The sequence below is a fragment of the Agrilus planipennis genome, unplaced genomic scaffold (assembly GCF_000699045.2).
Source record: "Agrilus planipennis isolate EAB-ADULT unplaced genomic scaffold, Apla_2.0 scaffold20, whole genome shotgun sequence".
Taxonomy (NCBI): domain Eukaryota; kingdom Metazoa; phylum Arthropoda; class Insecta; order Coleoptera; family Buprestidae; genus Agrilus; species Agrilus planipennis.
Window position 1 is genome coordinate 1,934,514 of NW_020439516.1, and position 23,613 is coordinate 1,958,126.

Genomic DNA, 23,613 nt, shown 5'->3' on the forward strand with positions numbered 1-23,613 from the left:
AGATCCAAAAAGATCGAAATCGCGATCCGCGTCTGGCAGTTTCGACAGAATACAGACCACTTCGAATTATTTTATTCGATTATGGTAACGTGCCTATCACGTTGAGGTGAGCTACGCCGGGATTCGTTTCAGCAAGTAGATATCCATACATTTAAATGGACCTTGTTGGAGCATACGTAATCCTAAAATGTAGCATCGTACTACAGATGGCGTTTACCGCGTCATTTGTAGTATTTTATAAAATTTTATTGGTTTAATGTATAAACGACTATTTAGACAGGATTTAATCTAGTTTGGGACATTGATGAGGGTGGTATTTAATGGAAAACCCCGCTAGAACGGATACATGAACCATCAACCATAGTGGTTTTGCCGATGTTTAAATGTCAAAATTTCTGTAGTTGTTATTTTTAGGAAGATTGTGTATCCTTAAGGAAGATGCAAGCAGAACAACAATTAATCAGAAAAAGGAAAAAATTTATTGTGCAAAAGTGGAAAATGCTGTTTTAGCAAGTTAATGGATTTCCATACGTAGTTGGCTAATCAATTTTATTGATAAGCTAACTAACACTCACGATCAGTACAATACATTTGTTTATCTTGTACAAGAATAGTGTTTGGTGTTTGTATTTTGTTTCAGAAAAAACTTTAACATTGTTTGTAACGAAGAAATATATGCTAATTTTGGTTGCAGGTGTACAGAAATCATTTGCAACTTTTAAAAAAGGCAAAGAACGAGTTGTATGAATAAGGAAATAGTAACCCACACACTCCTCTTACATTGCCATCTGTTTTAGACATAAGCAATTATAATTTATTCCGATCTATAAATCGATATTTTGCATAAAAAATGAAGGTTCTCCTTAACTAGTAATATTTCTATTTAAAAATACCTGTACCAGTATATTCCTTTTAATCTTAGAATTAAAATTGTCATTAAAATGACCAATAATTCCTTTGCATTAAATCTCTGGGTTTGAAACATATTTTTATGCCTATTTGAAAATTTGAAAACATGTATCTACGTTAATCAAACTAAATCACATTTCCTTTCACATTTTTTATTTAATCCTGTATGAAAACATTTCACAGATTATAACATATGTATTATAGGTACTTCATATTCGGAACCAAAACAGCTGAAATAATTTTGAAAAAGACGCCTCCAGATTATTTTTATCTCACAAATGATATATTTAAAACGGTGTAAATTTTACAGGAGTGAACGAACATTCCTAGTTATTTATAAGATTGCAGTAAAAACACCGTTAGCTGTCCATCGTGATGGTTTTACTACCGTGAAATTTTTACTAACATCCCACATATATTATTTGAGAATGGTAATTTAATTAAGGTGTTCTTTTACCTCTCATATTAGTCCCGTTATTGCATGTAAAATGTCTCTAATTAGTCCTTTTGATTTTTCTAGGGTGGCGGACAATTAATTAAACAAATTGTTTGTTTTCTGTTACGTTTCAGTTTATATAAACCATCTTTAGACTTTTTGAAGTATTACTGCTTGCAGACTTGTACAATTTATTTAATTAATTGACCACCACCCTGGAAAAGAGAATGAAATATAAAATTAACAGTCAGGAATCTAACTTACATCTAACTAGCCTTTCATGTCTTTTACCTCTCCTTTTTTTTTTGAATACCTCCACATTTCTAACCTTTTCTATTATCTATTTTCATCATCCATATTTTAAACCTAAAAATTAATATTGAACGATGTTGAGTTTAGATTAGACGATTTAAAAATTTATTAATAAATAAATTTCAGCTTCAAAATTGGTGTTTTGAAAAATAATACATAACAGTATAATAAATAAAGACACATTTTAATATCGGAATGCGTGATTAGATTTATTGGTTTAATCCTTTACTTCGTTTTCAAAGCTTAATCCAAGAAATAATTTTAAAAAAGACGCCTTCGCATTCTTTTTAACTTATAACGTTGTATATTTAACTCATTGTCAGAGTAAATTTTTCATGAGTTAATGAACATTCTGAGTTATTTATACACTATATTACAACGAAAGCGATAATGCAACAATACAAAAAAATTGTACTAAGTAGTTTAAAGCAAGACACTACTAATTTAACTTTGAAGAAGTTTAATAAAGAATAACTTAGAAGTTGTCTGACTGTAGAGGTAGACAGATGAAAATTGGACGAAGAGAAATAAAATACATCAACACCATCAGCAATTAAAATTACAAGTTAGAGAAGCAATTACTTTTTATTATATGTATATATCCATTGGTTGTTTTAAAACTAATTATTCGATCAAGTACTGACTCAACTTGAATTTAGTGGGTTTGCTTATCATTGTGTAATAGATTTTAAACCACTGAAACAAGGTATAATAATTTTATTTTCACTTCAGTGTTTTATTTATTGTTTATTATTTATTACTTCATAAGTATAAGAAGTCAGATAAGTCAGGACGCAAGGAGTAGTAGGGATATAAAGCAGAGGATAACGCAGGGTCGTGTAGTCTTTAATAAAAAGAAGTCACTTCTATGCTCGCGAACGGTTAATTTAGAAATTCGAAAAAGGTTGTTAAAGGTGTATATTTGGAGCGTGGCGTTGTACGGGTGCGGAAAAGAAAAGGTTAGAAGCGTTCGAAATGTGGTATTACAGGCGAATGATGAGGATACCGTGGATAGAGAAGGTTAGAAATGAAAAGGTATTAGAAAGAATAGGAGAACAGAGGGCTCTATGGAAGTCAATAAGAAATAGGCAAGATAGGTTGATAGGACACCTTCTCAGGCATGAAGGTCTAGTCAAAAACATATTAGAGGCAGAAACAGGAGTTAGGTGGGGTAGAGGTAGACCTAAGTTAGATTAGTGTTCGCAAATAGTTAAGGATGTGGGTTCTTCTAGTTTTAGAGGTTAGACCATTGCTTAGTAATCGGAAGGACGCCGGTTCGATTCCGGGTCCGTTTGCCTTGGTCCAAGTTTTTCTGTGGTTTCCTTGGATCACTTAGACAAATGCTGAGGCAGTAATATTCCACAGACAATCTTTCATTCTCTTCTGTCTTCATTTCGTCCGTCTCATCTTTTTCACCCGAACCACCACCCACCTATTCCCACGATTCCTGAAAGCAGGCTGAAGAGGGCCTTCCGCCCTACCTCCCGGCGTAGTCCGGAGAGACTGCCCGCCCATCAGCATTACTGGCTGGTGGCAATGAAACACCCAAAAAGAAAAAGGGGGTCTAGTTTTAGGGAAATGCGAAGTTCAGCTTAGGATAGGAAAGAATGGAGGTACGTGTCCAACCAGTCTTAGGACTGACGACCTTATGATGATGATGGTGAAGTATAACAAGCTTCCTGTTTCTGTAGTTTATAATGATAATGTTATACCTACACATTTTTTAATTTACGTTGTTTCTGTGCTCTTTTTCGGCAATTAATTTTTTTTTCGGTAAAATTTATCTTTTCTGTATTTATTTGTGTCAAAGCCCAAATATGCTTTTCAAAAGTTTGGCACCAAAACTGCTAACTACATTTTGAGTCATTTAGTCATTTAAATGTTCAGATAACTAACTTACGCTTATAAAGGCAGTCGTTACTTAAATAACCCAAATATTTTATGTACTTGAAAGGAAAAAAGCGATAAACGATAAGTATAGCTTCGAAATTCTAAATTTGCAATTAAAATTCTTACGGAATCTTGTAATTATTTAGATATAATGAAACCTTAAAAAGGAGCCAATGATATATAGTCTACACTTCAGTTCTCAAATAGTGTTTATGATGGAGTGTTAAATGGTTTTGTGCTATTTTTGTTGTTTATTAAACGATTTTTTTGCTAATTTGACATATGTGAGAATTTGTGTGGGCTAAAACTCTTAAAGAAACTTTTGTAAGTATTTTTGATTGCAAATTATCAGTCTTTCGCAGTGGCGTACACATGCGCGATTGACAGAAGAGACTTAAACTTTCTGTAGAATATTTAATGAAATTATTTTTTTATTTTAGCTGACAATTATTGATGTTATTTCTACTCTGTACTACGTTTCTATTTAGTTTTAGGAAAATATGTGATTTTGTTACAAAATAATGCCTTCTCATTGCATAATTATTTATACAAAAAATATACCATTACGTAAACAAGGACAGACTCACTCCAAATAACCAATAAACGGACAGGGTGTTTACAAATCCGAAATTATCAAACAATTTTAAAATTTGGTTTATTGAAGTTAAAAGTTACTAAACAATGTCCATATTATTATGAAACTAGCCATACAAATTTGGATGCAAAGGTATTGAATTAAGAACCCTAATACCCAAAAACGGTACCAAGCAAATTCAAAGTCCATTGTTGCCGTGCGGTGATGAAATCGTAAAAAAGAAGAATTTACGCATTGTAAAATGTATTTTTACGTATTTTGAATGATTGTTGAGGAAGTTGCATCAAATACTTTTTCACAATGTGAAATATACCATACATATATGCGTAAATCGAGATGGGATGATCTAAATAGGACAGTTGCCAACAATTGCAAACACTCAACCTCAAAAATTGACCGACTTTTACATACACATGCATGGTTTTATGAAACAAAGTGTTTTTTTCTGGTATTATACATATTAGCAAGAACAAGTGTGAAAAATAAAAATAAATGACCGCTATATTTTTACATAAATACGTCCTAAGAAATTATGACAGTCATTTTGTTATTTTAGGTATTTTGTGGGTTGTTTAGTATAACGTATTCACATTTGTCTGTTAATATGCCAAAGCTATCAAAAGATATTACAGAAATTCGATAGGTGCTTATAATAACATATATTTATTGCTTTTAACAGCGATTGTTAACTACGAGATGACAATAATTGGGCCAGTTCATACATATGGTGCCGTGCCCTGTTCTTGTCCATCAGAAATATAAAGCCGTCCACACACATAATGGCGTTCGTCTGACGTGCTTCTGTCAACTGTCATACCGCCATTAGGTTGCTTCTCAAGCGATCGGATGGTGCACGACCCACGACGGATGCGATGCGGTGGAGGAACAACATAACATGCGTAAAGAGCTGCAGAGTTTTTTTAAAGGCGGGATTTCACCCAACTGTTGGTATCGCGGCATTAGCGCCGGCTCAGATCCGGCGGCTTGCCGCAATTTTCTAACTGCTTTCTCGCGGAAATGAATTCAACTACACCAGAGTGGACTCATTAGTTAGCTGTTAGTTCTTGTCAAGATTGCTTGGTAACAATGATGACAATGATTATCAATGTTAAGAAATATAATGGAAAACATATACGTTTTGGGCACGGCCTCGAACGGTTTCAGTGAAATTGAACTTTTATACATTTAATCATGGATTAGTGCTTGCTTAGCGAATCTACTTCCAATGCACGAATGTAGAACGTACCTACTGCTCAATCGCATATTCCAAACTAACTTGAATGAATGGGAAATGCCAAATTCTATATTTGGCCGTATTCTCTAATGCCTAAAAGGTCTAGCATTCTACGATAAGAAGAAGAAGACGAAGATAAGTTTCACTATGAGTTAAGTATACGCCTGATAAATTAATAGACCCGAGCAATTGGTTTTAATAGTTTCTGCTCAGCTACGCGAGATGACCAAGTAGATTAGTTTAACATCCCACTGTGGTCATCATAAAGGAAACGATGCTGCGTTTTAAATCTCTAAATGGTTATGATCCGGTTCTGGCAACGAGCATGAAATCACCTCGCTAAGACACTTAAAGCCGGATATTACTCAGTAATAATTATAATAATTTTAATAGAAACAACCGCGAGCAGGTTCAATGTGCGAATAATTCTGATTCTGATGCGGTCTCCTTTTTATTTTATGATTCATTTTATGGAATATAAAACGAAACAGCACATTAGTTAGTAACATATGTAGGTACTTACATACCTTTGCAGGAATAGGAATAATAAGATAATTAGTTCAATATTTAAAAAAGATGGTGTATATAATTACGCATTAATTTAAAAAATGTTTTCTATTAAGTATTAATAATATTACTGTGTAGGGTTTTTTTTTATCGCATACTTTTCTTAAGTTTACATTTTTGTAAAGAAAAGAAGGCATGTCTTACAATCCTTAGTAGATCGCAAACATTTTGTATGGGTTTCTATCGTGGAAAGAAGTTTTTCACTTCCAAAACCATTCTTCACTGACGTTATCAATAGTAGTAAGTAAATGTGACTGATCACGAAATTCGATCACGTAAGGTGAGCTACGCCGTAGATTCTATTCAGCAAGTAATAAATATCCATTTATTTAAATGGACCTTGTTGAGCACATTGGATTCCACTAAAATGTAGCATTGTACTATAGATGGCGTTTACCGCGCCGTATGTAGGATTTCATAAAACGCGCTGTATATAGGCATATTAAAAATTTGATGTTACTCTTCTTCTAGCTTCGCTTTTTAGCTCGAATGTCTACCCTTCACTTCAAAGTTGAACTACCTACTTACGACGATTTCCCTCCCCAATACTCCCTTCTCCCCCCCACGCTCAACCCTTTTCCCATCTCAATCCTCTTCCTAATCCCAACCTTCCTTTTCTTCCCGGAGATGAGCATCCCCAGGGCTTATCTCCCCACTCGAGGAGGGGTTTTAGTCGGGGAATGTTACTTTTCTTAACAAGGGGGGATTCAGTAGTACACGCCCTGTAGAGTAAAAACACGCTAATCTAGTCTGGATATCATTAGTTTAATATTTGAAATAGAGATTTGAAATTTTGTAGGAAGATAAACAAGGCTTTGTTCTAACGCCTCTCAAAGGCCTTTCTTTATTTTTTTCATTTCTATTGGAAATATATGTCCTACAAAATGCATCAACTTTAAGTACCTTTAACAACTTTTAATGATCAAATTATTGAAAACCGAGAATGTACCGAGTTACTAACTTTGGTTTTAAATAAACTATTTTTTTTATATGTGTACACCTAACAATAAATAAAACCGTCTGTCTCAATAAGTTTACGCCATTTGTTTAATTATTATTATTACCTAAAACCTAATGGGTATGTTTGGAATGATGCTGTGTATCACTTTTTAAAAAAAAATATGATCGCAAAGCGTAGTTTAGTAGCTGTAAAACTTATATGTATGTACAATCGTTATTAGACCATCTTAATTACTTTCCGATCTATTTCCCAACACGTACCAGCGCCATCGATTTGAAGTAACATCGGAATACACATGGACAAATATTTACGAGTATTTATCCGCATGTACCCATGTAATTAGTTTGCGTCATAGAGATCTGCCTACATGCTGTAAAAAAGTAGTTTGGCAACGCAATATTTTTCTATCGTTAATATTTTTCCTTCTTTTCCTTTCGTAAATATCTCAAGTTGCTGTTGGTCGGTTTGTAGTGAACGAACTGAAATAATTTTTTTTGCCTTGGCACCAATGCCAAAAACAGTCCAATTTAAAATAATGGAACAACATAAGATGGAATTTTGAAAATGTGGAAATCAGGTGGATTGGCCATGGATCAAAATGCGGATCAGACAGATACGAATTTTCATAAACAAAACATTAGAATATTCTATGAATAATGAGGCGGTTTCAAATCAAGAACACTTTAATCTTCTGCTTTCTTCTTATTTACAAACGGGTCTACATGAAAAGCCGTCGAAAATGGCTTAAAGATATTAATAAAGCAACTGTTGTCTTATGCAAATGTACATAAAACTCAGTTTTAATAATTTTTTTTTAACATAAATATAGATACGTATAAAAAAAAGTGTAATTGGGCCTGATCGATGGATAACTTAAGGACTTAATAACATCGGTGGTTCCTTTTTCTTTTGGGCTAGCTTATTACTTAAGAATCTGAGCAAAATTTGATGATGATTTTTTAGAGAGAATTAGAGATTTCGTAGTACGCTTTGTTTTCGAAAATTTCACTCAGTTATACTGAAAATCAAACCAAAAGAGTGTAGATATATAGTTGAATTGCATTGGAACATGTCAGATATGATCAGGCTTTCAATGAAAGAATTCAAAGCTGATTTGTCTATTTATGAAGTACAGAGAATCCTCTTATAATGACATCGAAGGGAAATAACAAACACGTCATACTAAGCGGGAGTCATACGAAGCATACTCTTAGAAAACAAACAACTTTCTAATTTGGTTAGTTATTTACATTAATAGAGAGAAAAACTACAAATTGTATATATTTTGTGACAGAAAAAAAAAGAGCGATGACTTGTAATGCTAATATACATAAGGATTAGAAAAATGGGCGAAAATGTTATTATTAATCATTTGGGTCACTATAGCCGGATATGATTTCTTGAGAATCAGTCATAATAAACGATATGTCATTTTAAACGGNTAGAGAATTTAATATGAAAATCAAACTTAACACTGCAATAACTTCATATTAAGCGGTTGTTTAATACAGGCGGAGTCATAATAAACAAATTCCACTGTATTCTTTAGTAATTTCTGCTTGAAGTAGGACATAAACTTTACCAATTACCAATATACATACAATATGACAGAATTATGGCAAAGAACCGTAAATTTCTTGGGAGATTTTCGTTATATTTATTTAGTTACATCACTGACGAATTTGAAGAGTCTTTCGTAATAATTCTAAAAATCTCGAAGGTAAACCGTCGCTTTCAATGTGTTTTGCTTGTCGAGGGCGTCGATTATTCTACGGAACCGGTGATTGAACGACTTTTTGATGCCACCGGATGGGAGTTTTCGAAATAAGGCTAAATATACAACGGAATGCACCGGCGAACAATACACTTACACTTATGAAGAAGATAATAGTGATGCACAAAGTAACACTTCTTCTCTTGCTTGTTAACCTCTTCCTAGTTAACTTCTTGATTTAGCAAGATTGGATTGATTCTTGCCTTGCTGGCTAGAGTCTTGCTATTTTTTCTTCTTGTTTACTTTGATTTCCTTAAATTCGTGAAGGAAGGATTTTGAAGGACAGAATAATTTAAAAGTGCAAAGGCATATTAGTTATTTACTACTAACGTTTTGTACAGACGATTCTTAAAATATACTGTTAAGGAAGCCAAAGTTTCATCACCGAACTGAGAGTTTTTAGAATTCTCAGAATTTTAAAGGTGTTCATTTTCTATTTTTGTATCTTAATATTTTGTCATTTGAAACTTGGTAGCTTCTTCTCTTCGATATTACCGCACATTTGGATTCACAATTGAATTTTAAGGTGTTTATTTATTGCTCATATACATTTCATTATTATACTTCGCTCAAAAGAAGAACTGATACAAACTTATACTAGTCATTTTGTATAGTTTTTAGATAAACAAAGTTCTTATTATTTTATTATTACATTAGTGTCAAATTTGTGATGTGACAACATAATTAGTTTGGAAATTATTGTCAGGAAGTGAATATTTGGTTTAAAAACAAAAATAAAAAAGATCAGATTGTGCGTATTCTACAGTTATAAGCAAAATTGGTTGCCAAAACCTTTCAGAACCGCTGCAAAATTCGAAAGTAGAATAGTCATATGGACTCAGCAGCGCCAATTCGTCGCTAACCATAAATAATTTGGTGTAGAACATTGCGTTAATGTTATTTAATTTAATTGTAGCAGGTGAAACTGGAGTTAGTGCTACTGAAAAGACCAGGAAGATTAGATTACTGTTCGCAAATGTTTAAGGATGTCAGATGTTCTAGTTTTAGGAAAATGCGAAGATTTGCTCAGGATATCAAAAGGTCTTCAGCCAGAAGACTGTTCATGCATCTTTACATCTTTCTTTTCTAATAGGAGTAAAGAAATAATTAAGGATGTGGAATGTTCTTGTTTTAGCGAAATACGAAGATTAGCTCAGGATAGGAAAGAATGGAGGTGCGTGTCCAACCAGTCTTAGGATTGACGACCTGATGATGATGAGTATAATAATAATTTCAATTAGAGACTGTTCGAAATTCAACTGAGTTCAGATTAATGAAATGTCAGACACTTGCCTCCATCACTTCCATTGGTTGAACTCAGAATGGCCGATGATCACTGATCAGAATACCTACATACGTATGTCTTAAGCAAGTCATGTACTTTCTCCTCGTATCTCTACTGATCTTGCCTGCACCAATGCCCAAACTCACTTATTAACTTGACGCAAAACAATAAACAATTGCTTTTGGGACTGTAATATACAGTCCCAAAAGCATGAAGTGGGCTGTGCGGGCGACGCGGGTGAAAGGATAAGGAAGTTTTTCTTTGTAATATTATTAACTGATGAAGACTAAAAGGCGTGCCAAAAATCGTATTCTATTCCACCAAGTCTAGGCGTCATATTGGTATCAGGGATAATAATTTCATAATCTGTAACCAGATTAAATAATGGCTGCAACGTAGAGAAGTAAATATTAGAAAGGGAGTCAGACAGGGATGCACACACTACCACTGTAGGGATAGATATACAGGGTCAAAAGATTAGTATCCTTACATTTGCAGATCATATAGCTGTATTAGCATCTAGCAAGGAGGAGTTAGAGATAGATTTAAATAAAATGATAAAATTACTGACAAAACAGTACTGTATGAAAATAAATAAAAGTAAAACAAAAATGCTGGTATGTAAGGGAAGAAAAAGTAGGGAAAGAGCGAATATAAAGATATGAGACGAAGAATTAAAAGAAGTGGCTGATTTTAGGTATCTAGGAAGTCAGATAAGTCAGGACTGAAGGAGTAGTACGGATATAAAGCAGAGGATAGCACAGGGTCGAGTTGCCTTCAATGAAAAGAAGTCACTTCTATGCTCGCGAACGATTAATTAAGAAATTCGAAACATATGGTTAAAGGTATATGTTTGGAGTTCGGCGCTGTACGAGTGCGAAACATGGACAGTGGGCGCGGCGGAAAAGAAAAGGTTAGAAGCTTTCAAAATGTGGTTTAAAGCAGAAGAATGATGAGGATACCGTGGATAGAGAAGGTTAGAAATGAAGAGGTATTAGAATGTGAGTCAACATGAAATAGGCGAGATAGGTTGGTGGGACGCCTTTTCAGGAGAAACGGGAGTTAGGAGGAGTAGAGGTAGACCTAGATTAGAATACTGTTCGCAAATAGTTAAGGATGTGGGTTGTTATAGTTTTAAGGATATGCGAAGATTAGCTCAGGATAGGAAATAGTGGAGGTGCGTGTCCAACCATTCTCAGGACTGACGACTTTATGATGATGACATGATGTGCGAGATTGCTTCCCGACCAGTCCCAAGAACGTCGAAATGGACATTAAAGATGACGCGAGTGCATTTGGTGAGTGATAGAAACAAGCGCACGCACAAACAGCTGGCGACCTTCCATAGTCATAAGTGAAAATAAAAATAATTCACTACTTCCCGAACTCAAATAGACGAGAACATAAGAACGTGTTAATAATAACTCCGGGTGCCGTCGTCGAGTTCCAAATAAGGTTCAATCTCGAGTTACAACGACCACCAAATGCAGAATATACGAAGGCAGCGAGCGCCGCGCCGCGACGCTAAAGCTATTTCCGACGCTGCGCGCCTTCAAAGGAAAATCTCGCAGTAGGCGATTTTCTTTGCCAGTCACACTCGTAACGGCTGGAACTGTAACTGTATTTTATTTATCGGCACGCGACGCCTCGACCACCTGATATCGATTAAATCATTTAATAATAGAGACAGAGAGAGGGATTTGATCGATTAAATAATTGATCCGATCGGATGCGGTATGTCACACGAATGCGTCGACGCAATAATTGACAATCGCAATTGACAACAATAAATTTAACAAAAAAGAGTGCTACAACAGTAATTGTATGTGATGTGACAACAATATGTAACGCATTTATTTGTGACAATTGAATATCGTGCGCCGCATCATAACAATGAACCATTCAAATGTCAAAACATTAAGAATATCATTATGATTTTTAAATTTAGTGCATAATGATTTACTTATTCGTGTGTTGAAGATGCGAATGCTTCTTATACGCATAATCCATGATTTATAGTTTCCTTTTTTAAACATTTCCGTTCATGTTTCCTGGAATACTCATCGTTAAAATATGAAAACGTCTGTGATATAAATGAAAATACAGAAATAAAAGACAAATGCATAACAGTAAGTGATCAGTACCTAATTGTACTTACTAACCACTGTTTTTGTTTTGTTATTTTGCTTGATTTTAATTAAAACAAACAAAAGGATAAAATAGAATAATATTCATCGTACTTTCCAGTAACTTCTTGGCTTTTACATTATTTGATTCAATATGAGAAAGTACAAGGTCTAATTTTAAATAAGAAAAATATATTTGTACGATATACTGAATGAAATATAATAAGAAATTCATACAGTGAGTTCAAGTCAACTGATTTTATAAAATTTGTATAAAATAAGGGTTCTGAAATGATGAAATTACAATTTATTGTGTACGCATCAAGGGAATAATGCATCGCATTCCTGTCGCAAGGATTTTTTCCCGAAGTCCATATACGACTTTTTACATGTCCCTCCCGGAAGTACGATTTTCTCTGGCTTCTAAAACGAGAAAGTACATCATAACGTCGCAGGTATGAAATCGCATTTAGTGTTAATTTATTATGGAAATTGCCATCCGAGCCGAAGAGAGGGTGGAAACAACACGAAGGATGGTAGGCATTTCCCAATAAGAAGAAAATGTGAATTCATACTCTCGAGGAAATGTTGCGCTTTCGGAAAAACATTGTACAGTTAGTAGGGGAATGATAAAAACAATTTTTATCGACAATTATAAAAAGTTTAAATGTTTTAACGGGAATGAAATATATTTATCAAGGGAGGATTAAAATACATATGCAAATACTAAGAAACAAGAATATATTGGAATGTAACGATTTTTGTTAGATATCAGAGTCAACAGGATAAACAATTGTTAGACGCTTTTTGCAATTACTGCCTCTAATAAATAATTAACAATTAGACGATGCTTCATTATGTGTGTAATTTATGAACGTTGCTATTAGATGGACACAATTAGAAATGATTATGGTTATTGCCAACAATCTTCATTTGATAAAAGCAATTAATGAAATTAGAAATGTTAGTACAAGTAGGAGATACTTGATATACTATTCTGCTAAGTGTTTTCTAATATTCCTTTATTAATTATGTTATATCCAAATTAATGCATTGGATCTAGAAATATTTTGACATTTTCAAAGAGTCTGCTGCTTCTAATAGATCGATATTGATAGATTTGTATATTTATTTACATATCTGAAGTCTCATTAACGCTTAATGTAGAACAATAATAAAAGTGAGCTCCTGTTTTGAAATGAAGATAGAAATCGAATATTCGTTAATTTTTATTAATGTTTAATTAAATTCCAATCGACTTTAATTGAAAGAATTGATTTTTGTAAACACTTAGGTATTCATAATTGATAAACCGTTTCTAGTGTGTGTGCGTGGGAAGCAGAAAATTGCTTACCGAAATTTATGTGAACAATTGGTATTTGTGTGTATTTAGTGTATTTATATTCCTCGTTTGAACGCTTCCGATAAATGACCTTGTCTTTTCATTAATTGGAAGTCTTATCCCATTGGTGGATCCAAATGGAAACAGCAAAAAGAAACCATTTCTCTTCCCTGTCAGATTCCAAACATTTCTAGTAAATGGTTTTAGGCTAAATCACTTCCTAAAAGAATTAGATACGCCCTTGAATAGCATAAATATTCTCTGTGTGTTGTTTTATTAGTAACAATACATTTCATTTATACACATAAGTAATTAAGTAATTTAATTTTGTAATTTTTTTTGCAGAGAAAATTAATATGGATTCGGAGTTAGAAGACAGGAAGGATCCGAACTCAGAGATGACAGTGTCTATTTTGAGAAGATCCCCTACCCCCAATCGTGATTGCCCATCTGTTATGACTCAGTATGTCCTACACTCTTACTTATGTTTAACCATTCCTTCACTTACATATGTGCATACACATGTTATGTAAATAACACACACGTCTAATTAAATATAACTCTTGCGATTGAATTCACTTTAAAAACTGGATTGTGTTTCTATAAGGTAATTTGTAAAAGTAGTGAAACTACATTGTGTCATCTTATTCAAACTAATTATCAAAATTTAGAAATGACAAATCTTCATCAAAACGGCAATGGAGGAGCAAGTTTTTCTTTTATTATTATTACAGTAGTCGATATCAATAAAGAACACATTTTAATTATAGATTTAATTTCATTTGCAGACAAAGTAACGATTCCAGTCCATCTTCGTTAGAAAGAATGAAACTGGAATCTTACATCGAGAAGATAATCACTGAATCACCTCAGTCGTCAGATTCGACTGAGGATGAGCCTTCATCAGGCCAATCTGTGGACAGAAATCCTTTCGATTTCAGCGAAGCAAAGTCTCCTTCCGTTAGCCACATTCAATCAGTTGACACCAACGAGTCAATTAAGAATTGGTTGCAACGAATAACTAATATGCAAAATGAAATAAACCGAAAATTAACATCTGAAGCAGCTTCTTCGCAGACAACTTCCAACGCCTCATGTTCCGACTTTATGACCAGAAATATTTCTTCTTCGAGGTCTTCAAATATTCATCATCAGTCGGAGAAGATAGTGAGGTATCAAGATTTGCCTTATATGGGTGAAATGACATTGGACAACACGAAACCGAGACGCGGTAGAAAGCCCAAGAAAGCCGACATTTGCCATTTGATTTATAAGAATTATGGGACCATTTTTCCTGGAACGCCCGAATCAAAAAACCCAACTGATCGGGACAACAAAAAGAAAACGACTGATAACAGTAATTTGGATAAAGGCAGCTTTTTACCCACTTCGCTTAGCAAAACTGACGTCCAAAATAAGATAATAAGCAGTTTACTGGAAAAAAGACTGACACAAGAGACCAAGAGGGTTTCCGAGAGTGCGCGGAAGACAGCAGAAAGTTTGGGCAAAGCGGATGATAACACCAACGAACCTCTTAATCTTTGCATACGTGACATGAATCAACTAAAAATAAGATTACAAAAGAGGCATTCGTCAAGTGCTTCAACGAACGTTCTTCCAGAGTTGAAACACGAACTACCTAGTGATGACGAAAGTGAAGCAGCTAGTGATACTGTGTCCTCCCCATTTTTTCCTGACTTAGGCAATACGAGATTAGGTTTCCCAAATAATTTATCTGGTTTTGGTGAAGCAGACATCAGCAAGGTGTCTGAAAACGGAGTTCAACCTGCTGGTTACATTTACTGGCCCCATGCCGGGGTCTTCATCCATCCCATGGCACTTCAACAGCATTTACTTTATTACCAGCGAATGGCAGCCTCGAATAACTACACCCTACCAAGCCATAGTCCCAGACCGCCACCCGAAGGATCACCTACCTCAGAAAAGTCATCTTCCAGTCTAAGGAAAATCAGACCTAAAAAGACCGAAGTTGAAGACGACACTACCCTTGACCAGAAAACGAAAAGAAATCTACCTTCCGCAGACAAAACCCCAACGAAAAGAAAACGGTCAGCCATTTTTATCCCCCCAATTCCTTCGGAGAACCAGAACAATCCAGCTACCGAGGTCAGCATAGGAAAATTCAAGTTTACAGGAGGAGCAAAGCCTACTCTTCAGGAGAAGAAAATGCTTTCGGTGGATTCAGGGGGTAACTTTCGTTACTATAGTGGCACCGGTGACAAGAGCATGAGGGGCTACGAATTCTTTCCCAGAGAAACGTTACAGCAACAGATCGTAAATGCTCAGGGATCAAGTACAGGTGCCTTTCTTCATGCCAGTGGTGAGAAGATATATCCAGGGAGTCCCGATTGTTCAGTCAAAAAAGGACCAAACGATTTTTTAATCTCTACAGATATTCCATCGTCAGCTCTAAGCCCTTCCAGCGAGGCAGCCCAAAGACAAAAGAAACGAAAATCCCGAAAGTCCCTTCAAAGGGAAAAATTGGAACAAACATTCAAAGAAAAGGGATTTCTCATACAAACTCAACAGTTGGAGTCAGCTGAAGGAGCAACTTATTGTAAGTTTCGTCAATTGAGGAAGTTCACCAGATACCTCTTCAGGAGTTGGAAAGATTATCTTCCAGGGAATGTCAGGGAACTTCAAGAAGGAGAAGAGGCAGAAGCTATGGATAACATTGAAGATTTTTCTAATTTTCAAGCTGACGGGCTTGTTAGTGCCAACATGAACTCGCCCATAAATTAAAATTAACCAAAGACTCCAAAATCCAGTGATAATTATTTTGTAATTTAATTCGAGAAGCTAATCGCAATGGTGCTAATATTGTTGTGACTTTAGGATTAAGACACGAAGTCTAGTCGTTTTTCTATAAACATAATATATATAATTACAAATGATTTGAAGAACATTTTTGTTTTATAATAAGTTACAACTGAGTACTGAAGTTATTACTTCAAACTTATTTTATGATAATAAACTATTTTGTTATTGCCAATGAAATTAAAGCATTTCTTAATGACACGTATCTTCTTTCTTAATTGCGAGTGAGTAAAAAGTGGAAAATTACAACATAATTTGCTCAAACTTTTCATTTGTTTATATTTATTTCATTCAATTCAAGTCTGACAGATGTCACATTGTGAAGGTTAGCTGAAATTGCTTGATACAGAATTAAATGGCAGATGGCGAAAGTGTTTACTTATTAATATGCGCTGTTCGTGATGTATTTAATACAAATCGGTCATTTTAAGATGTTTCCGATGACAAACGAATGTAATAAACATTCGCGAGCGAAGAACTCGTTGTTCAGGACGGAAAGAGACGCGATTATCCTTGTTGAATAATGTTGTGTTAATCGTTGAAATTAATTAGTTATAAAGACGGGAAGTGACGGGATTTTGAGTGCGGGACTTGGGACATTTTCATGGTACCGGTTTGAAGGATCATACAAGTGGAAGTGCGAAAGGTAAGTCATTATTTAATTGTAATTATATGGAGCTTTTATATAGTTATTTAATATTTGGTGTAATAACCAGATATCAAATGTACAATTATAGATACAAAATTAATAAACAAAAAGACAATCAATTTACAAGAAAGTTCACAAAAGTAGTGAAACAAGTAAGGAATTGCAACAAGTTCACGCATGTTCAGTAGGTATACATGCATTCCAAGCTTTTTATATACTTCTTGCGATAAAGTAAATGTATAAAAAGCTCTGAATGCATGTACATATATCTCTTTCTCGCATTCGCTTCTTATTTATCTGTCTCACTTGTGTTTCTGGAATATTCTTAACGAAAATATTACTTAGATACACGTTGTTTTTGTGTAAGAATAATCTTATTTATGATGACGAAAGAGAATTGAAATAAATTTCAAGAAAATAATTTCAGACGTTCCTATTTAGATTTATTACTTATGACATATGAAAATTTTTTAGCAGAAAACTGATTATATGATTTGATAGCAAAATTATAAGACCGTAAATCATGCATAGAATGTAATGTATTGTGTTAATTAATTATCTATATTTACAATTGGGGTAGTGGGGGGCTCCAGCCCAATTTTAATAAAAAATTTTTTAACGATCGGAACGTATTCTTCTACCTAGAATTTAGTAAGGTGACCATACGTCCCGGATTGGCCGGGACAGTCCCGGATTTCCATCTTGCGTCCCGGATTCAGTTTTTTTGTCCCGGATTGTCCCGAATTTTTGAAAAGGCTCTTGTTTTCAATATTTATTTTAAATATACTTCAACTAGAATTATTTTTACAAAATTTGAACCGAAAAAATTGTGCATATCAAAATACGCGGCACGCTTTAAACCATTTGAAGCAAACAGTGAACTCTCGATTCTGCGAATCCCCTTCCACCTAATCCTTAAATAGTATTTGTTATGTATTATTTTTATTAAAAAAATCATATTTAAGTTATTTAACTTAACTACCCCCCCTCGCTACAAGTTCCCGTCTCGGATTTGAAATAAAACAATATGGTCACCTTACCTTTCTGCGAAAAGAATAGTACATAAGGTACCTAAAAAAAGTAACAATATTAAAAAAAATTAGTTTGTCGCAATGTTTTAACCATGTGTTATCCGGACTTAGAAACAAAGAAAATTTACTTCGAGGGCATTCTCGTAGATCTCTTTTTTCAAACAGTAATATTGTTTTTTTATAATTAGTGTTAAAATCTAGTGAAGCAAACTGAAAATTTGAGAAATAAAAACTGTTTCGAATATATTAAAATTACTTTAAATAGTTTAATTCATAAATCCACCATAAGTCATAATTTTTCGTTTAGTCTGCCTTGCGTATTTAGTCTAGGTTTTGCTCGTTCGGTATTGATCTTGCTAGGCCAATTTGGTAATCACTATTTAGGATGAAGAAGAAAAAACTCACCACAGTCATAGTTAAGTAATATTTTTTATTTCAATAATATTATCACTGCAAAGATGAAGTACAAGCTTCAATTCTAGTAAAGTATTGCATCAAAAGGTAAAATTTCAACTACCTACCGATACTCTTATCACTTATGTATTTTGTGAGCATGCTTCTAATCTAGTCAAAATGAAATTATCATTATTTACAATATTCTTTAAAACTTTTAAAGTGAAAATAGTCAGTAACAAAAAGTGACTAGGTAACAATAATAATGATAATAATACTAATCTAGTAACATTTTTAATAAGTATTTAAATATTCAACTGTACTTAAACTAATTCACTTTACAAAAATACTGTCTACAGTCATTTAAAAATCACAAAAAATTGGAAAATAAGCGTAATATTCGTAAGTGTATACGTACATACCGGGACCGGACAAAAATTAAAACGACAAAGTTTATGTTTTGCTTTTTCAATTTATATCCCATCCCTATCGTAGATACAAATGCTGTGAGACAATTTAACAAATCGATAGATTAGATATACATAATAGAATGCACTACTTGTACAATTTTCGATTATTATTAATTATTCAATAATATTAATAATAGTATAATTTAACAATAAGGAAGTTACATTCGATAGAGGCCACTACGGTATATGATTGGAACCAGAAAAATGTAGGGCACTTAGATAAGAAATTTGATCCTAAAACTACTTCGTTCTGTCCAAAAAGGCGACAACGTTTTACAAAAGTGATTCGAGAGGGAAAGGCCATAGGACGATAAGCAAAGTGAATCGATCTCAGAGGTATATCTGGATTATTTTTGTAGGATATATTGGTACTAATGAGATAGCTACTCCTGAAAATTTTAGACTTTTATCTATTTTGATTTCTGAATAAATCCAAAAAGCGGAAAATCAGAATATATTTGTTTTCTTAAAATCAGCTTAACCGATTTCAATCAAATTTATATACATTATAGAGGTATATAAGGGCTATACTCGGAAAAAATAACAGCTCATAATCTTTATAATAATCATTNGAGAGGGTAAAACGGTTGAAAAAGGACGAAAATGAACCTTCATAAGAAAATACATGGGATTTTGAGGCCGAACTGTCATAGCCTATCTACTATCAGGCTAATAATATTTTCCAGTAAACGGCTAGAGCGACAATATTTTTGGATGTGGTAACAAATTAGCGATAAATTAGTGACAAATTCGAAATATTACTTTGTCGTGCTAGCTTGATATATGTACGTCTTAAGTTTTATTCATATTAATTTTTTTTTTGAAATTCAGCTTGTTAATTTTTCTGAAATTTTAATTGCAATTAATTTATCATTTAATGAGCAATTGTTTGCCAACAAAAAAATCCTATTTAAGCGATAGTTGCTATAAGTGGGTAGGTAGATCGACTGTATATTATATGCCACTGGGTAGGGTAACAATTTGGGTAATTCGGCCAAACAAGTGATATTGCCAGTTTTTAATAATTATTACAAATATTATGAGCTGTTATTTTTTCCGAGTAAAGCCCTTATATGTCTCTATATTGTGTATAAATTTAATTCAAATCGGTTTAGCCGTTTTTGAGAAAAAAAATATATTCTGATTTTTCGCTTTTTAGAATTATTCAGAAAACAAAATAGATGTCTAAAATTTTCAGGATTAACGTATCTCATAAGTACCAATATACCCTTAAAAAATAATCCAAATATCCCTCTGGGGCCGATTCACTATACTTATCGTCCAATGGCCTTTTGGGGGAATTCAGCCTTCAAACAAAACTATTAATGAAAAAAAGAAACTCAAAAGTCAGTAGCACGATTATGAGACAGAACTCATTTTCATTGAAGATTAAACGTTTCGCCATACAATGGTCATTTTTCAGCAGTTTCTATTACTTTTATTGTCAGAACTACTGAAGAGGTCGCAATCGAGTGACGAAACGCGTATTCCTCGGTTAAAATAAACTTGTAGTGTCTTTTACATTTATTCAAAATATATCAATCTGGTACTGTCTTGTTGGCATTAAAGTAATTGAAAAAAAAAAAACAAAAATCGAAATCCGAAATTAAAACAATTTTCACAAAAACAACAGCAGGTTTCCTAAGAAAGTTCTAATTCAGGAACTACTTAGTAGCTGAATTCCCACGAAGGGTATCTTTACTACTTTTATTCTTGGTATAATTACTACTGACAAACAATATACTTATGTACTCTTTACATATGATTTTTGTGCTGTGTTTGTCAACTACGTGGACTAAAAAGTATTACTATTTGTGATACACCGTGCGATATCCTTTGTGTAACCGTTAAATATTGTTTTACAGTACAATTGCTGTACCTAGTTAAGAAAAATAAAACAAAATCTATATGATAGTGAAATGAAAAAAAGAAAAATACCGAGTTTTGATACTCGTTAGATACGTGTAGGAAGACGAAATGCAATATAGATATGTGACAGATAAAGGCCTAACTTCGTAAAAGATATAAATCAATAGAATGAGTATGAAAACTGTGTCGCCTTTATTTTTGAACTAGTATAAGTGATGTATGTACATCAAACGTTTATATTGCCTGTGTTTTAGAATTTACACATTCGTTTACTATTAAAAGTACACAAGTAATAAAAATAGAAAATAGCAGGAAGTCTAACACACCGTTTCAAAGTTAAAAAATTTGGTCCAATGCGACATTTTTATAATTATTATTAAATATGTAGTGTTAGTGGAAAATCAGTGGCATAATGCGGTAACGGCGGTGACCGTTTGCAATATTAATTATTAAAAAACCCCTCTATGTTTATTTACCTATAGCCAGAAGAATAATTTCTACAAAATANAAATTGTAAATTTTTATGGAATCACCTTGAAATTTGAGATTTTCTTTTAGTTTTTGCACATTCAATTGAATTGTAAGTAAAACGGTCCCAATTCTCTTTTGACGAAATTTTGATATAATATATATATATAAGTTTCTTCAAGTATGTCATAACCAAGTTTTACCGTATTTAATTTTACGTATATGAAGTTAGGATGACCTTTTTTCTGAACTACACTATAATTTGTCGCTAATTTGTTTTCATATGTAAGAATTTGTCCGTCTGTATCCAGGAGTAGTAGGGATATAAAGCAGAGGAGAGCGCAGGGTCGTGTCGCATTTAATAAAAAGAAGTCGCTTCTATGCTCGCGAACGGTTAATTTAGAAATTCGAAAAAGATTGTTGAAGGTGTATGTTTGGAACACGACGCTATACGGGTGCGAAACAGGGACAGTGGGCACTGCGGAAAAGAAAAGGTTAGAAGTTTTCGAAATGTGGTGTTGTAGGCGAATGATGAGGATAACGTGGGTAGAAAAGGTTAGAAATGAAGAGGTATTAGAAAGAATAGGATAACAGAGGACTCTATGGAAGTCAATAAGGAATAGGCGAGATAGGTTGGTAGAACACCTTCTCAGACATGAAGGTCTAGTCAGAGACATATTAGAGGCAGAAACAGAAGTTAAGAGGCGTATAGGTAGACCTAGGTTAGGTTATGTTAGGTTAGGTTAGTCAGAGACGTATTAGAGGCAGAAACAGAAGCTATCAAAGATGGTTCACGATGGCGGCTGTCAAAGATGACCGGCGATGACAGATGTCAAAAATGGCCGGCAATGACAGATGTCAAAGATGGCTGACAATGCCAGCTGTCAAAGATGGTTGACGACCCTGACGTCAGAGTACGAGTGGAGAGGGTAAAACGGTTGAAAAAGGACGAAAATGAACCTTCATAAGAAAATACATGGGATTTTGAGGCCGAACTGTCATAGCCTATCTACTATCAGGCTAATAATATTTTCCAGTAAACGGCTAGAGCGACAATATTTTTGGATGTGGTAACAAATTAGCGATAAATTAGTGACAAATTCGAAATATTACTTTGTCGTGCTAGCTTGATATATGTACGTCTTAAGTTTTATTCATATTAATTTTTTTTTTGAAATTCAGCTTGTTAATTTTTCTGAAATTTTAATTGCAATTAATTTATCATTTAATGAGCAATTGTTTGCCAACAAAAAAATCCTATTTAAGCGATAGTTGCTATAAGTGGGTAGGTAGATCGACTGTATATTATATGCCACTGGGTAGGGTAACAATTTGGGTAATTCGGCCAAACAAGTGATATTACAGATCACAGACTAGAGGCACTCCGTGAATATTGTTGACAGTAGGAAACTTGGAGCTTTTTTTTTGTTTTGGACGCACCTGTGCTACCTACGAAAAGGAGTGAAATTAAAAAAAAAACTTATGGCCGAACCCAAAGTCTATCTCTATAACGAACAGGTTCAGTCAGATGTGTATTATTGTAAGGTGATAGTTCGTATATGAAAGGTAGAGAGTTTTGGACGAAAACAAAAACCGTTTGTTAAAATCTAACAATTAAAAACTTTGAGTTGTTTGATTTTCTAGTAAAAAGACATTTATCTACCTATCAATAACAAACTTCGAAGTTTTGGTATTGGCTATAAATTCATCATGTATTAGCAAAGCTTCTATAAAATTGCTACTATTATCTACACGTTTTATCTAGCAAGGAGATTCAATAAAAATTATAACAATAATGACTCGTTATGAGCTATGTGAAAAGTGTACGCTTGTGCCCATTTACCTCGCTAGCTCTTTAAAGAATAACCAGAATAAATATTCACCACGTATTGATGATTAAATATTGTTAATTGGGGGGATATTGTTATACATATCTGTTTCGATTTTTGTCGAAATTGTTTAGGAACCCGATTCCTTTTTTGAATTTTTCATTCTGGTTATTCGGAGCGTCTCATATGTAAATAACGAATAATATTTCAACTGCATATTACAAGGGCTATCCAGAAAATTACTGTTCGTTTCAAGAAGGTACAGATATGCCCCTTCCCTTTATTAGGATGCGCCGTTACATAATTCCAAATTGAATCATATTTGTCTGCGGAGCTCATTTCTCCACCGATCATCGAGCAAGAACTACATAGACAAAAGTGTACAGTACCATTTGCAAAATTATTTATACTGCCTCGTTAAAATTTAAGAATATGCTTTATTTAAAAGCATATTTAGCCAAAAATAATAACAAGTGAATTAACTTAACGTTCTACACACCTATAAAACTTTTGCTTTGTTTTCTATTGTTAATTTATATACATTTTTGTTTTAAGAAATTGCTAAACATTTTCGTCTAGTACTGTACAGTTCTAGCCGATCTCCTAAGACCGCCCATCGAGAGCTCTGCTCGTTC

At 33.7% G+C, this 23,613-nt stretch overlaps 1 protein-coding gene across 2 annotated transcripts in view; it reads left to right on the top strand.

Annotated features, from left to right (window-relative positions):
• LOC108735085 overlaps positions 1 to 16,454 on the top strand; it is a 22,317-nt gene extending 5,863 nt beyond the window's left edge. The window contains exons 1-3 of one of the 2 annotated variants that reach the window (XM_018466900.1): positions 11,484 to 12,092; positions 13,777 to 13,894; positions 14,220 to 16,454. In XM_018466900.1, the coding sequence (XP_018322402.1) occupies positions 12,083 to 12,092; positions 13,777 to 13,894; positions 14,220 to 16,194 (2,103 nt within the window). In that variant the 5' untranslated portion in view covers positions 11,484 to 12,082 and the 3' untranslated portion in view covers positions 16,195 to 16,454. Of the gene's footprint in view, positions 1 to 11,483; positions 12,093 to 13,776; positions 13,895 to 14,219 lie in introns of those variants that run through there. The other variant, XM_018466901.1, reaches the window with a different exon arrangement.
• Positions 16,455 to 23,613: the final 7,159 nt, after the last annotated feature.